Source organism: Cebus imitator, unplaced genomic scaffold (genome assembly GCF_001604975.1).
Source record: "Cebus imitator isolate Cc_AM_T3 unplaced genomic scaffold, Cebus_imitator-1.0 Scaffold148, whole genome shotgun sequence".
Taxonomy (NCBI): domain Eukaryota; kingdom Metazoa; phylum Chordata; class Mammalia; order Primates; family Cebidae; genus Cebus; species Cebus imitator.
Genome location: NW_016107463.1, coordinates 1,584,106 through 1,600,641, shown reverse-complemented (window position 1 = coordinate 1,600,641; position 16,536 = coordinate 1,584,106). Strand labels below are relative to the sequence as shown.

Here is a 16,536-nt window from a genome sequence, read left to right as displayed (position 1 = left end):
ATGCAAAAGACATTGCTCATATACACAGTTTTAAAAAACTGTGGACACATAGCGTCTTAGGAAGCAAGTGACTGCCTCAGCAAGATCGTTGAAGAAGCTGCTTCTCTAGCTGATGACCACCAGACGACTCCCACTCTTTTTCCTTGCGTGCACAGATGCCAGATTGGCTGCCAGCCGGGATCTTCCCCATCCCCACACCCCCGCGCTTGTTGAGCCTCACACAGACTTCCCAGCACTGGGCCACAGCCCTGAACACCGAGGGAAGGATGGCGGAAGCAAGTACAAAGTGGGCACCTTACAAGATTCCTCATCCCTTCCTCCTTGCTGAGGTCCTTCTTTCGTGCCTGCTGACTCAGAAAGGGAAGGAAAAGGAAGGTCACTGAAGGCCTCTTGTCACCATCATTTCCTGTGTCCTGTCAGCTGCTTCATTCCAGCAGCAAAGGGAACTGAAGGGAAATCCTGAGTTCTCACCACGCCTCTGTTCCTTCTTCATTTCTTTTCTCCTCATTGCCGCCTGCCTATGTATTTCCATGTCTGCCTGTGAAGACCCTGTGGACTTCAGGGAGATTCTGCACCTTATGGCCACTGCAGGGAGGGGAATCCCTGCTCCTGTGATGTCATGGGGGGATGGCACCTGGTGCTATTTTTCTTAGAAGCATAGTCTTCCATGGCGCTATGCGGTTCTAGACACCATCTTGAAACCATAGGCTGCCTGTATCTTGCCTACCGTGTTCCTTTGCTGTTTTGGTTTTTTTAACCATATTAATTTTTGATGTCTGTAGATTCTTGCTCCAACAATTTCCCCCTCCTTCCCATATCTTTAAACTCTTTTTTTTCCCCACTCGTTCCTTCTCTTTAGTCTATAAGTGTGCTCACCATTCTCTCTAACCCAAAACATTCCCAAGCCCCTCTCCCCTTGAGTTTCCAACTCTTTCCTTTTCTTACTTTACATTCCAAATTTCTTTCTTCAGTGCAGCTTTCCTACACATCATTTACTTTTCAACCTCATCGAATCAGGCATCTCCCTCTGTAGCTCTACTTAAGGCCACAGATTCACCAGAAGAACTCAGCAGGTATATACCTGGCATCCAAATGGTTTGCCCCCTGCTCACTTCTCCAGCCAAAGTCTTCCAGATGAGTCTCCCTCAGAACTAAACTGGGGTGATTCTCATCTCTCATCCCTCAGACACAGTCCTCCACTCAGTTTCCATGCCTTACCTGCAGCGGGCTTCCCTCCCGTTGTGCCTGCTCCCTCCCAGCAAGCTTGTCCGGGTGTCACTCTTCCTTTAAGTCACATCCCAGTGATGCTCCCACTGACCACTCAGGGTTTGCTGATTACTCCGTGACACATCTCTGATAGTCCTTGACACTTAATATGATCTTCCTTATTTTATTACATGTATTTTGTATTGATGTTCTAACTTTCCAATTAGGTTGATTGCCTTTTAAGAGCAAGCATGGCATCTTAAGCCCCAGGATACCCTGGGGGCCCAGTACATTGTTCTTTTAATAGTTTGAAACTGTTGATCAGTTCCTGATATGGACAACACTGGTAATATCCAGCTGAAAGTTTCATCCATGAGGAGAAACAGTCCCGATTTGGACTGTTGACCTGGCTTAATTTGCTGCTTCTGCTTCTCCACTCTGACACAACTGACCTGCCTCTCCCTCTCTTTTGAAATCCTTCCCTGAGCCAAGATAAGATGCCTCTTCCTGGAAATACATCTTCATAAAGCCAGTCACATGAAGTCCCCCACATAAAATTAATTCCTTTTATATTAAACTAATATGAACTTTAACTTGCTCATGAGCCTCACCTAGAAACAAGAGTTGTGAGCCACCGTAGAGTTGGGCCAGTAATTCATGGCTCCAAACGCACTTCAGGCTAAGAGCTGGAGGCACCCCACTCCTTGCCTAGAATTCACTCCCAGAAAAGTTTTAAAAACAACTTCATTTTCCTCTGAATGAATTTTCTCCTAGGCTGCTTATCCACTAGCTACCTTAGCCATTGCTTGTGATGCATTTTAAGCAAACAGGCATAAAAGATAGCTGCAATCACTGAGAGTTTAGTGAATACTTACAAGTTAAGCAATGTTTATGTTTGTTACTTGTGGAGAACCAGGAATCCAACCCAACTAAAGGGAGTAATCAGCCCTTTTGGTCCATACTAGAAGGATCTGGCCAAAACAGTTGGCCAAAACAGCTGAGGATTCCCTGCCAGAGAAGTATCTTGGCAGGAACTGTTCTTCTGGGGAGGAGGCTCCAATGAGTCTTATTTTGCTCTCTTTCACTGACCATATTTCCTCTCTCTTACCAGCTGCTTCAAGTAACTGATCATATTATACATTCCCAAGCTCCGAACCCTGGGTATTTTATCACTGAGCGTTCTTCTAGATGAGGATATTCATTTTAACACTTTCCTCTTCGCATGTTTTCTTTGTTTTATAAAAAGAATGTTCTTCTTAATGAAATTCAAAGATAACTTAATATTGGACTCCCATCTTTATGTGTGAGAAAGGGCTATTTTAATTAAAGGACTCATCTCACTGGCCAGAGTGACACGTGGAGGCTTCCATGAAGGGGACAGTCAATCAGATTCTGATTATCTAAACCAACAGTTTTGGGTGTGTCTACTGTACAAGAAGGGATGCTGCTCACTCATACAAAAATGATTTGTTCACTATTGACAAAACTAATGATGCAAACAGAAAACAGTGTGCACGTGGCTATACTCACATGTGCACGTGTTCCAGGAGGAGGAAAAGTACACATGCGTGAAGACGCGAAATCGGAAGGCCATGCACTATTTTCGAAGCCACCCTCTCATTCCTCATCCACTGCCTCACTTTTGCCTTTGTAGTTCTTGGAAGCAGAGGGATTTCTCTCATGTTACCTCAGGGTTATTCCAGTAAGGTGTCTGTTGGTCCTCTGTAACTCAAACTCACATTGTAAGAAGGAGCACTCTACGCCTCATGGACACCCAAGTCAGACAAAAGTCAAGAGAAGCAGGCCATCAGCCCTTTGTCTTTTTGAACAATTTCCTATTCAAAGTGTCTGCAGACTGTTAGCTGGTGATCTCAGCCCAACACAGCTGCATTCTCCAGTGCTAGAAAAATCTAAGCTTCTTTTATTGGTTCCCCTCTGGCTACTTCCACAGCCTGAATTCCATCATCTGGAGGGGGTGGGCCCAAAATAGCCCTGGTACATTGCCTGGTGCTGGGGGCAGCCAGAAATACCAGTTACTCGTCAAATACACGCCTTCTAGTCAGTTCATCGAAGTAGTTTTCCTATGTAAAGTTACTATCTATTTCAGAGATACACTGTTTATTAAATTGTCAATAAAACAATTTATGACATTTCTGTGGTTCTAAAATTAGATGTTTCTTCCCAAGTTTATGTAGGATTACTTTTCTTTTTCAACAACAGATTCTCTCTAGTTTTATTTTTTTGTTTTGTTTTTCTTCCTTGCCTTTTAGTCTTTAAAGAAGCTCAACCATGCCCAGGTAGTCAAATTAAAAGAAGTTATCAGGGAAAATGATCATCTTTATTTTATCTTCGAGTACATGAAGGAGAATCTTTACCAGCTCATTAAAGAAAGGTACAGTTTGGTCATCATTATCTTATTATAGAAATAAATAGGCAAAGCAGATGGGTTTTCTTTCTGCTTTTGTGGGGTTTTTTTCTCTCTCTCTTCTTATTGCATTCTTCTGATTCTTTCTCCAGTCATTTAACATTCACGCTACTGGACTTTAATGTTGAAAGCTGCCAGTTAGGAGTGGGGTCCACCCATATATCTACTTTGGGGACTCTCTGATAGCTCCAGAGAAGCTGTTCTCAATGCAGTCATTTTCTTATTCTAAAGAGTTATTCATCCAAAGAAGCTCAGATTTAATAGACATTGCCGTTTCCCATTCCCGCTAGGACATATGGGCAGAGCAACTAGAAGTCAGAGGTGGTCACAGCTTCATGGATTTTGAGAGCTCTGCTGAAAAGTCCTGGGTTTGTTTCACTTCCTCTCTCACTGCAGTGCTCAGGTGCTTGCATGCCGGGAAGAGGAGGCTAATCAGAAATTTACCTGCTACGGTAATTTTGAACTTTAAAGGTGAACCATGTGGAGCCTCTTGGGCACATCTTCTTTGTGGCAAAATGAATGCCATTCACAGCACCCCTCTGAGTGAGCAAATATCATCTTTATTGACAATAACAGCAGTTTGCTGTGTGCTTTGCCCAGCCAGGAGGAAAATGTTATTAGCCGTCGCGTTGCATAAGGGCTTCATCTGGAAGAACTCAAATTTTCCCCACCAAAATTTTTTAAAGTTTTAGTTTATATCATGGGGAGAGGAGATTTTTTTTTTATGTTTTATATACTATGTTGGAGGAAAAACTTTGATTTTGGCTTACTATCAAATGTTTAATCTTTTCATTTTTGTAACACATGTGAATGTATTTGGTGTTTATAAGGTAACTCCTCTGTATAAACAAATAGCTATTTTTCTTTAGTATTTATTATCAAAGGTTCTGGCCTTCGATTTATAACTTTGCTTTCCTTTGCCTCATACAGAAATAAGTTGTTTCCTGAGTCTGCTATAAGGAATATCATGTATCAGATATTACAAGGACTTGCATTTATTCACAAACACGGTAGGTGATTTGGAGTGTTGTGCTTTTAAATAGCAGTGAAATGTTGTCATGAAGTAGAAGTTGTAGCAAACATTAATATTTTTTATAGCTGATACCCCAGAAAAGTTTGAAGAATTGAGAGGCTGATAATGGATTTTAAAATATATTAACTTTTATAACTTGATCTCTGAATTTCCCTCATTACTTATTATGTCTGTATGTTTTTGTTCTGTAGGCTTTAGCATTAAGCTTAGAATTATAGATAGAAATATGATTCCTGACCATTAGCTAGTGTGTTAAATTAGAAACCTAAGATTAGAATTCTGAGAAGTTTCATGTATTATATTTGATCCACTAACAGTGCTTCACTGTGACTTCTCATTTTTCTGTTGTATTTATTTTTCAACTTCTTTCAAACGAGTTTAAAAGTAGTCTCACAAAATTTGTGTAACACAGGAAAATAGAATAAATTAGAAATTAGCAAACTAAACAGAGAGACAAAGGCGAAACAAGGTGTGGATATTGCCAGAGGTGAGGTTAGTCCTCAAAATGCATGCCAGCAAGTGTTTTTGTTTTTTGAGACGGAGCCCTGCTCTGTTGCCAGGCTGGAGTGCAATGGCACGATCTCGGCTCACTGCAACCTCTGCCTCCTGGGTTCAAGTGATTCTCCTGCCTCAGCCTCCCAAGTAGCTGGGACTACAGGTGCGCACCACCATGCACAGCTAATTTTTGTATTTTTAGTAGAGATGGGGTTTCACCATGTTGGCTAGGACGGCCTGTCTCTTGACCTCATGATCCTGCCCTCCTTGGCCTCCCAAAGTGCTGGAATTACAGGCATGAGCCACCATACCCAGCCACCAGCAAGTTTTATTTCAGTAGAAGAAGCACAGGAGGCTGAGGCAGGAGAATTGCCTGAACCCAGGAGGCAGAGGTTGCGGTGAGCCGAGATCGCGCCATTGCACTCCAGCCTGGGTAACAAGAGCGAAACTCCATCTCAAAAAAAAAAAAAAAGAAGAAGAAGAAGCAGGCTAAGATTTGATTGTGAGTTCATTGTCAGATCATGCAAAATGTTAAATATGACCAGTTACAACACACGTAGGTTAAGAGCAGACCAGTTGCCCAAGAAAAACAGAACTATTCTTGATACCAAGACCAGAGAGCAGGTTTTTTCATGGACCCTTCAGCGAGGATGGTATGTAATATGACTTCATAAACAGAGTGACGGGTTTTAGAGGGCAGTTTCATATCATATCCCTCAGTGGAGGCCAATTACATCACCTAATCAGAGAAAATATTTATACAGGGGCCAGTCTGATTTGCTCTACAGAGGGTCTAGTTAGGCTAGGGAGAAATTTAGAGTATCCAAAGGAATGATGACTGCATACCCTTCTGGAAATCCCCCATCACTGTTGTTCTTAGCTGAGCTTTTGAAAGGTATTAAGTAGCAATGAGTTTGAGGTTATATTCTCCAGCAACTACCTGGAGTATTGCTGGTTGTTACTAACTAGACACAGACCTAGCTGGGGTTGGATCAATACTTCTTGTGAGCACAGAGCCACCAGATGGAGATATCCACAGGTGGGGCCAGAAGTCTTCTCAGGAGGTCATTTGAGGTCATTGAGGTATACAGACAGATGGGCCAAGCTGATTTTGCATAGGCAGAAATCCATTAACTCTCAGTCCGAGGATATCGTTGCCATTGTACCAACAAATGAGTTTTATTACTCAATAAGGAGACTGGGTTGAAGCCCTTTGATAATATAGCTAGTTTAGATTTTTAAGAGAAAGTCTCAATATGCTGCCCAGGCTGGGCTTGGACTCCTGGGCTCTAATGATCCTCCTGCCTCAGCCTCCTGAGTAGATAATTTAGATTTGATGTAAATTGTCAGTGAATAGAAAAGACCTTGTGCTGGAGAAGGTGGCATAGTACATCTGGGATCATTACCAGCGTGTTCTTTACTTCCTAAGTAACCCCTTATAGTTAGAGACTAAATGACACATAGACAAACATAGGCTATCCACAAATCCTAGTCAGCCTCAGGCACATGCTGAGTAATCAGCATGTAATATGCAAGACTGAGTCAAATCGTGAACCAGTTCTAGTCAAAAGTTTCTAGTACAGGTTTTCTCTGAATCCACTGACATTTGTAGAACTGGCACTTTGTCCTTTATTCAAAGAATTCATAAGAGTGGGAATTTGCAAAACATTAAAAGCTTCTGGCATGGTATCTTAGGGACAAATAGGAGAAATGTCACTTACTAGATTAAGAGTTCAGGAAAAAAATAACGAGAACTCAATGGGATTCTCAAAAGAGATCGTACATTTTCAGATAGAGACCAATCATAATGTCTCAGTTATTCAGACTATTTTCTCGGTACTGGGAACTGAGTGGTGGACTTAAACAAAAGTTAATATTCTTTGGCTTTTTCTTCTTTCTCCTTTTTGTTGCTGTTCTTGAGACTCAGATATTTGTTGCCAGAAAGTAGCCTTTTGTCCAGGCCTCTACCTAATCAAATGTGTGGGCGTGTATGTATACACACACACAAACACATAGACCACACATATGCACCCAAAGACATGTGCATACACATGCAAACATCTACATGTTCGTATATCCACATGCATATATACCTACATAGGCATTCATCCTACACACACAAATATTCACCTGTAGTACATAACTTAGCACCCATATATTACTGTGTCAAAACAGCCTGTTGGAACTCTGCACTGTTTCCCTCCATGCATTAGGCACTTGGACCACAAGGTACAAGGGAAGGCTCAGTTTGTGGTGAAGGTTGGACCTCAGCTTTTATAACCTCAACACCATTGCCATTACCAGAGATTCTTGTTGACACCTTTCCTCAGCAATTAAGTGCCCAGTTCTAGTTTGAGCTTAACATTTTATCTGTTAACTTATTTCTTTGTCAATTTATCTTTTAGAAAGAATAGGTGGTATCTATTCTTTACAAAAAAGAGGAAACTGAGGTTCAGAGAGGCTCGAAAACCTGCCAAAGGTCCCATTGCAATAAAGTGGTTGAATGGAGATTAGTTCAGATAGCCTACGCCTATTTGCTATGCTTAATTAGAAAACCTGTCTGTGCTCAGAGAGAACAAGAGAGTAAGAGGTGAAGAAAATAATAATCATTGTAAGGAGTATGGATACTAATTTCGGTCTCACTCTGTCGTCCAGGCTGAGGTGCAGTGGCATAGTCTTGGCTCACGGCAGCCTCCACCTCCCAGGTTCAAGCAATTCTCATGCCTCAGCCACTTGAGTAGCTGGGACTACAGGTGTGTGCCACCATACCCAGCTAATTTTTGTGTTTTTAGTAGAGATGAGGTTTCGCCACGTTGGTGAGCCTGGTCTTGAACTCCTGGTATCAAGTGATCCACCCATCTTGGCCTCCCAAAGTCCCGAGATGACAGCAGTGAGCCACTGCACTTTGCCCCTATCCCATTTTCACTGATAGATGATTTTTAGAAACTGTTTAATGGTTTTTGTATGGTATTGACTTTGGTTAAGTGCCCATGTACTTCTATATCCCTCTCCTTCAGCAATGAAAAAAAAGCACTTAAAGCACTTCAAAGATTAGTCATGTGAGTTTCAGGCTCTTCTCTGGTAGCCCATTCTCACTGTGAGGAGGCATGTTCTGCCTCTGGGGAATAGACTCCTCCGAGAGGGGAGAACAGTGCTGCAGGTTGTTGCTATGGCCATACTTCATGTCACTGAGTATTTTCCTCTCACGGGGAATGAAAACACAGTTCTACTTGGTGCTGATTGAGCAATGCCAAAGCATATGTCCTTTGCAGGAATTAAATAATTAATGTAAATGGTCTGTTTCAACTCTGACTTGACCTTACAAATATCCAGGTCACACTTATCCATGCCAGAAATAGAAATGCATCGGGTAGTCTGGAGGACAATGTTTTGCACCAAGAGTTGGTTCTCTGCTTCTGTTTCCTCACTGTCTCACTATGCATGACCTTGAGACAGTCCTTTGCCTTTCTATGCGTTGCAGTCCCTGTAGCCTTCTTGATAAAAACATTGTAGGTTTGAATTCAGTAATATCTGTGAAATTAAAGTTTCCACAGCAGGAAAGTGTGCTATATAAATTCATAGTGTTTATTCTCTGGTTATTTCCATATATTCATGTCCGATTCATCAATAACAAAATGTGGTAGCGGGGAGAAAGCCTTCTTTGTGGCTTGATGTTTTCCTTGCCCAGGGGTTATTAATGAAAAAATAAGCGCACATATTTTCTACCAGGATGAAAGAAAATCCCTCTGTTATTCAACTGGCATATAGGACTCTGAAATTAAATTGAAGGTCTGTTCCTCTCTCCTGGAAGTCAAACAGTTTTGAACAGGAAGGTTCTTATCATAACAACACTTGGCTGTTGCATGATCTCTGAATGACCCCAGCTAAAAGAGTTTTCATTGTGAATCAGAAGCCCAGAGGAAGAAGTAGGCTTATTGTTATAGATCACATTGCACAAATCAGCAGAACAGGAACCCTGCTACAAATTAGAGTTTTAGTACCACCTCCTTACCGATGGGGCATGCCAGATGTAATTTTTATTAGCAAAAATGGAGCTGTGTCTGCTCCATTTTAACAGGTTATGGGAGGGTGAAATGAGAGAATGTGTTAATAGTAGTACTGTTAATGACTAGCTTTTATAAAGTATTGATGTGCAAACACTGCTCAAAAAGCTTTACAGACCGGGTGTGGTGGCTCATGCCTGTAATCCCAGCACTTTGGGAAGCTGAGGTGGGCAGATCATCTGAGGTCAGGAGTTCGAGACCAGCCCAACCAACATGGCAAAACCCCATCTCTAATAAAAATAGTAGCTGGGCCTAATCCCAGCTACTCGGGAGACTGAGGCAGGAAAACCACTTGAACCCAGAAGCCAAAGGTTGCAGTGAGCCGTGAAGATGACACCACTGTACTCTGGCCTGGGTGACAGAGTAAGACTCTGTCTAAAAAAAAAAAAAAAAAAAGCTTTACAAATGCAACCCATTTAATCCTGCAGAACAACCCCATTAGGTAGATGCTATTATTTCCCCATTTTACAGATAAGAAAACTAAGGCACAGGAAAGATAAGTACTTTCCAGCCAGTGAGTAAGTGAATAACAGAATTATGATTTGAAATCAGGCAACTTGGCTGGTCTGCACACCTACCCACTATGCGGAATTGACGCTTATAAGGAAATAGTAACGTCATGTTAAAATAGACATGAAAAGTAACTGTACATAACATAAGGATCTTAAACTTTTAATTACCAGGTATAGATCTCATGTGTATAAAGCCGGTAATAGCCCATTGCTATATTATTTGGTACTTAACAGAGGGCTAGATGTCTACAGATATATTCACAAATTTGTTATAAAGGCTTCTACTTGAAGACAGTATAACAAATACAGCATATGTCAACTGACAGATACAGTTTTCATCAGTCATTTTTAGAGTCTGTTCGCAATTACTTTTCTTTCCCAGCCATTTTCTCTCTGCTTGTTTTGAACCTGAAGTAGGACCCGTAAAAAAAGAAGCTGCTTAAAGGGATATGTGGGGAGTCGGAATCTTCCTCCCCCTCATTTCATTAGTGTGGAAGGAGGATTAAAGAAGAGTTAGCAATGAGGGAGAGGATAAAGCTTGGCCCATAGGAGGGGTGGCCAGTATTTACAGGAGCATGACTAGGATGGAAGCAGAGAACACAGTCTGGAGTGTGAGCACGATACTTGCATCTGAGTACGAATTGATGATAGGACGAACTGAGCAGAGAGAAGACACGAGTTTGTTGTGGTGGGTGTTCTAGATGATGCCAGAGGGAGTTGCCCTAGTGGGTGGGGGCTGCAGGACAGAGGCCTCATTATAAGGGAACTGCCACATAAGTTTGGAAATAATAATTACCCCAACTAAATGAGAAAAAGGGAGCCTATGAGGAGAAACACCATTAATCTAGACTTGAGAGGATGAAAACAACAAATCAAGATTTAGCTATATGGGCCTGGCATGGTGGCTCATGCCTGTAATCCCAGCACATTGGGAGGCTGAGGCAGGTGGATCACTTGAGGCCAGGAGTTGGAGACCAGCCTGGCCAACATGATGAAAACCTGTCTCTACTAAAAGTACAAAAATTAGCTAGGCATGGATAGTGCAAGCCTGTAATTCCAGCTACTTGGGAGGCTGAGGCATCAGAATTGCTTGAACCTGGGAGATGGAGGCTGCAGTGAGCTGAGATGACTTTAAAAAAAAAAATTAGCTGTATGAATTGAGAGGGAGAGTAGAGCTGGACGCTATAATAGCTATGACATGTTTCTTGGTGGAATTGGGAATAATTCATCTACCGCCCCCTGCCACCATGACTCAGTTTTCCCATCTGTTCAGTAAAAAAGTGATGCCTGCCATTCCTTTTTTTTATTGGAGTGTTTTGAATGCCCTGAGTTTTTAGGAAGACAAACCATGGTCTCACAATTCATATATTTTCAGAGGTCACAGGTGCATTGACAAAAGATCACTGTAATCACTGCTTGTATCCCTACACATTCTTAAGCCAATTCCAAAATGGAAACACAATCAGGCCTTCTGCAAGCTGGGGGATGCTCTGAAGAATGGAGGGTCCAAACACAATGACCCAGTTATACTGGGTGAAGTCTTAGAGACGCCACCACTGTGGTGGGCATGAATAAATCTTTATTTAATTAGGCTGATAATAAGCATCCAAATGTGTCCATATCAGAAATCTTTTCTTTAATTTTAAAGGCCATTCTTGACTGATATTGAATGCTCTTTGCATTTGTTGAATTGACAACCTCAAGTTTGGTACTTATAATTTTGGTTTCATTTACTAGTAAGTTCACTAGGATATTTCAAGGAATTATATGTACTGGTTAGGTATATACTAGTACAATGGCAGGATAAAGAATGAGCAGTGGAATATATATATGCATATGTATTTCATAGTATACCTACAAACCCATGTATGCATGTGCTGTAAAATAGCAAATTTGCTGTGCCTGTCTCTGGTTTAACCCCTATCTTGTCAATGCCTTGGATTGTGGAAAATAGAAGCAACCCCATGATGGGAAGGAAGTACTTTCTGCTCTCACTTATGCCCTCTTGTATGTATCTGATCATTTCTATACTTTCATCCTCTTCTGTGTTTACTGGGTTCTAGGCTCTGTAATTATGTTCACTTTGTCCATCTAAGCCAGCTACTTCTCTTGCAGATTCTTCATTATGCCACAGTATAATACTATCCATTTATAACTTGACCCAGTATTAAGTACTGTTGTCTTTAGAATGATGAACAGAGGATTGTCCTTTTATTAAAATACTGTTCCTTTCCATGATAATGGCAGTTGGTATGTTTTCACATATAACCATATCACCATCACCCTCCCTTTGCTCTAGAGCAGAGAGAGTCTTTGGAAAACAACCTTGACCAATAGATTTAGTCCTACTAAACTTCCTGCCTTCTTCATTCATACATTCAACTAACACAACTCCCTCTGTCACAAGAACAACCAGCGCTCAGCCCTCAATGTCCCCTGCACTACTTCAGTGTCATTGTTCTTCTAAGTTCTCAGTGCTGTCTCATGGGGTTTCCTCCCTTCCATCCTCCTCTCAGCTCTGGTCTGCTCTCTGGTTGACCCTGGTGCTTGGCTCAGGTAGATGTGTTAACATTAAGCTGTTCAATGTTCAATCAACAAGAATGTATTATGAGATGACTATACTCCTGTCACTGTGCCAGGCATTCAAAAGAATATATAATTCTTTTTTATTCTATATAGGCCAATATAAATGTGGCCTCTGCCCTTAAAGTGCTTCCATCTAATTCATGAAAAATGGTTAACATACCTGAAGATGATAGAGCTTAACTGGAGTTAGAGGGCAGGGCCTATTATGTCCATGAGGGCAAGAGTCATGTCCATTGCATTGTTTCTGAATCCTTAGAACCTAATCTTCTGCCTGACATGGAGTGGATGCTCAGTGAAAATCTGTTGGTAGAATGAATGAATGAATGCTAGCATATTAGAATGGCATCATGGAAGAAGCGAAACTCAAAACAGGTGTTGAAGGATGGCAAGAAGGAGGGATTGATGTAGACAAAAAGGAGCAAGAGCACATTATTAATGGAAATAAATACAGTTGCACATCACTTGACGACTGGATATGTTCTGAGAATTTGTTGTTAGATGGTTTTGTTATGCAAACATCATAGAGCACACTTACTCAGACAAACCTGGATAGTATAGCTTACTACATACCTAAACTATATGGTATAGCCTATTGCTCCTAGACTATAAGCCTGTACAGCATATTACTGTACTGAATACTATAGGCAGTTGTAACACAATGGTAAGTATTTGTGTATCTAAACATGGAAAAGGTACAGTAAAAATGTAGTATAAAAGATTTTTTTTTTTTTTTTTTTTTTTGAGACGGAGTTTCGCTCTTGTTACCCAGGCTGGAGTGCAATGGCGCGATCTCGGCTCACCGCAACCTCCGCCTCCTGGGTTCAGGCAATTCTCCTGCCTCAGCCTCCTGAGTAGCTGGGATTACAGGCACGCGCCACCATGCCCAGCTCATTTTTTGTAGTTTTAGTAGAGACGGGGTTTCACCATGTTGACCAGGATGGTCTCGATCTCTTGACCTCGTGATCCACCCGCCTCGGCCTCCCAAAGTGCTGGGATTACAGGCTTGAGCCACCGCGCCCGGCCAAGTATAAAAGATTTTTTAAAAGGTACACCTGTCTAGGGTACTTACTGTGAATGGAGCTTACAGGAAGTGGCTCTGGGTGAATCAGTGAGTGTGTGTGAAGGCCTAGGACACTTTATAAACACTGTATACCAAGGCTACACTAGATTTTTAAAATTTCTTTCTTCAGTAATTAACCTTAGCTTACTGAAACTTTTTATTTAATAAACATACATTTTTCACTTTTTGACTCTTTCGTAATAACATTTGACTTAACACACACACATTATATGGCTGTACAAAAAAATGTTTTCTTTAAATCTTCGTTCTGTAAGCTTTTTCTGTTTTAAAATTATTATTATTACTTTTTAAACTTTTTTGCTAAAATCTAAGACACAAATACACACATTAGCCTAGGCCTACACAGGGTTAGGGTCACGAGTATCATTGCCATCCATCTCCACATCTTGTCCCACTGGAAGGTTTTGAGGTGCAGAAATACACAGGGGGCTGTCATCTCCCATGATAATGATGCCTTCTTCTAGGTACCTCCTGAAGGACCTGCCTGAGGCCGTTTTACAGTTAACTTTTTTTTTCAGTAAGTAGAAGGAGTATAATTCTAAAATAATAATTAAAAGTTTAGTGTAGTAAATACTAGATGATATGGATTTTTCAGCTTTATTGTAAGACTACCATCATATATGCAGTCCATCATCAACTGAAACTCTGTTATACAATGCATGACTGTACAGCGAACTCGGAATGAGGAGTTGTACCTGATTGGAACACACGTTACGTGTATCGATAAGTGTTGGAAAATAAGCCTCTCTCTTTAGGTAGAATGAAAGGAGTTCAGCCCTGTTAAATAATATAAAAAAGAATCATGAATGGTTTTTGTAGGTGAATGAGAGAGTGACAAGGGAAAGAGAGTGTTTAAGTGGTCAGGATTATGGGAGAGAAGCTGGAGTAAGGAAGCTCTGCAAGAAAGTGGCAGTGCAGGCATAGGCAGTGAGAACGCAGAAAGAGACAAATATGAGATTCCCCTGCCCAGCTCCAAGATGAAGTCTTGCTTTGCTGCCCAGACTAGAGTGCAGTGGCATGATCTCAGCTCATTGCCACCTCCCCCTTTCAGATTCGAGTGATTCTCCCACCTCAGCCTCCTAAGTAGCTGGGATTACAGGCATGCCACCACACCTGGCTAATTTTTTAAAATACTTTTAGTAGAGATGGCATTTCACCATGTTGGCCAGGCTGGTCTCAAACTCCTGACCTTCAAGTGATCTACCTGCCTTGGCCCCCTAAAATGCAGGGATCACAGGTGTGAGCCACTGCGCCCGGCCGATATAAGATATTCTGACAGAAATACGACATAATCTCATAACTGGGGAAGGATGAATCCATCATAACCACAAAGTACCTAGCAATCTTATTCAAAGTTGGGAAGGAGAGATTGTTTGTTAAAGGACAGAGTGGTTTTGGATAAGTTAACATAGGGATAATAGTGACCTCCAGTTGCTATCCAAATAGGGATTTAGGTCTTCAGAAGGGTAGAGAAGGTAAATTAGAAATGTAGACTTGAGCATTGTCAGCGTAGAGGTCGTCAAGGAGTCATGTAGTTCTGCAGTGATGGCTATTAATTTCTCCCATAGTGTGCTAGTTAGAATCCATTTTCATAACACTGATACAGATTGAGTATCTCTTATTTGAAATGCTTGGGTCCAGAAGTATTTCTGAATCTGGATTATTTCAGATTTTGGAATATTTGCATTATATTTTACCAGTTAAATATCCCTGACCCAAAAATCTGAAATTCAGAATGCTGCAATAAGCAATTTCTTTGTCATGTTGGTGCTCAAAAGTTTCAGGTTTTAGAGCATCACAGATTTTGGATTTTCAGATCAGGGATACTCAGCCTGTAATGACAGCGATGATAGCATGTAACAGATAAAGCAGCAGCAGCAGCTGAGTTGTATTTGCAGTGTTGATGTCCCACTGAGATTTAGAGCCACACTGAATGTCTAGGTTAGTGATACTCCTAGGAAGTGGGAGGTTTGGGGTTTTCAGAGACACATTGCAAATGACTGGGTGTTTGAGTGAGCTTGGAAGATTTCCATGTTGACTATCCCTTGCCTGTACCTCCAGAGCTCTGCTATAGCTGAGATAGGCTTCCCATGTGATGAGTTATCTTTGCCTTTCATGTGAGGTGCAGATGTACCACTGGACTTCCTCATTAAGCAAAGTAATAAATACTTACCTTTTTTTATTTTTTTTGAGGCAACATCTCACCCTGTCGCCCAGGCTGGAGTGCAATGGCATGATCTCAGCTCACTGCAACTTCTGCCTCTCAGGTTCAAACAATTCTCCTGCCTCAGCCTCCTGGCATGATCTCAGCTCACTACAACCTCCACCTCCCAGGTTCAAGCAGTTCTCCTGCCTCAGCCTCCTGAGTAGCTGGGATTACAGGCACCTGCCACCACGCTCAGCTAATTTTTGTATTTTTGGTAGATGGGGTTTCACCATGTTGACCAGGCTGGTCTCGAACTCCTGACCTTGTGATCCACCCACCTCGGCCTCCCAACGTGCTAAGATTACAGGCGTGAGCCACAATGCCTGGCCATAAGTAGTTAATATTTAAACATTTGTTGCATCATATACCACAATCTCAGATATGAGTAGATCATATTCATAAATTCTTTCTTAAACAAAAATTATAATTGTGTTTCTGCTGTGGTATAAACTCTCAATTCCCATCAGATAGTTATCTGGATTGGGCATGGTGGCTCACACCTATAATCCCAGCACTTGGGGAGGCTAACACAGGAGGATTGCTTGAAGCCAAGAGTTCAAGACAAGCCTGGGCAACAGAGCAAGACCCTGTCTTTACAAAAAAAAAAAAAATTGCCAGGCACCATGGTTTTTGCCCTTGGAAGGCTGAGACAGGAAGATCTCTTGAGCCCCAACTGCAGTGAACTATGATTGTGCAACTGTACTCCAACCTAGGCAATACAATGAGACCTCATCACTTAAAAAATAAAAATAAAAGACAGTTGTCCTTTACAATGGCTTTAATCTGAAATTCTTTCTGTCTAACTTGGTCAGGGTAGGAGTGATATTTTCCCCTTGAGTGACAGTTTCTTTTTGCAATGTTATCTCAGCCTATAATCCAGTCTGATATTTTAAAAGAAATTTTCTCTCTCTCTTTTTTTTTTTTTTTT

At 41.4% G+C, this 16,536-nt stretch overlaps 1 protein-coding gene across 5 annotated transcripts in view; it reads left to right on the top strand.

Annotated features, from left to right (window-relative positions):
* The window catches only part of CILK1 (ciliogenesis associated kinase 1), a 55,890-nt gene that overhangs the window by 23,735 nt on the left and 15,619 nt on the right, over positions 1-16,536 (top strand). For 4 of the 5 annotated variants that reach the window (XM_017542878.2, XM_037743603.1, XM_037743604.1 and 1 more), the window contains 2 exons: positions 3,477-3,598; positions 4,562-4,641. In XM_017542878.2, the coding sequence (XP_017398367.1) occupies positions 3,477-3,598; positions 4,562-4,641 (202 nt within the window). Of the gene's footprint in view, positions 1-3,476; positions 3,599-3,921; positions 4,175-4,561; positions 4,642-16,536 lie in introns of those variants that run through there. The other variant, XM_017542881.2, reaches the window with a different exon arrangement.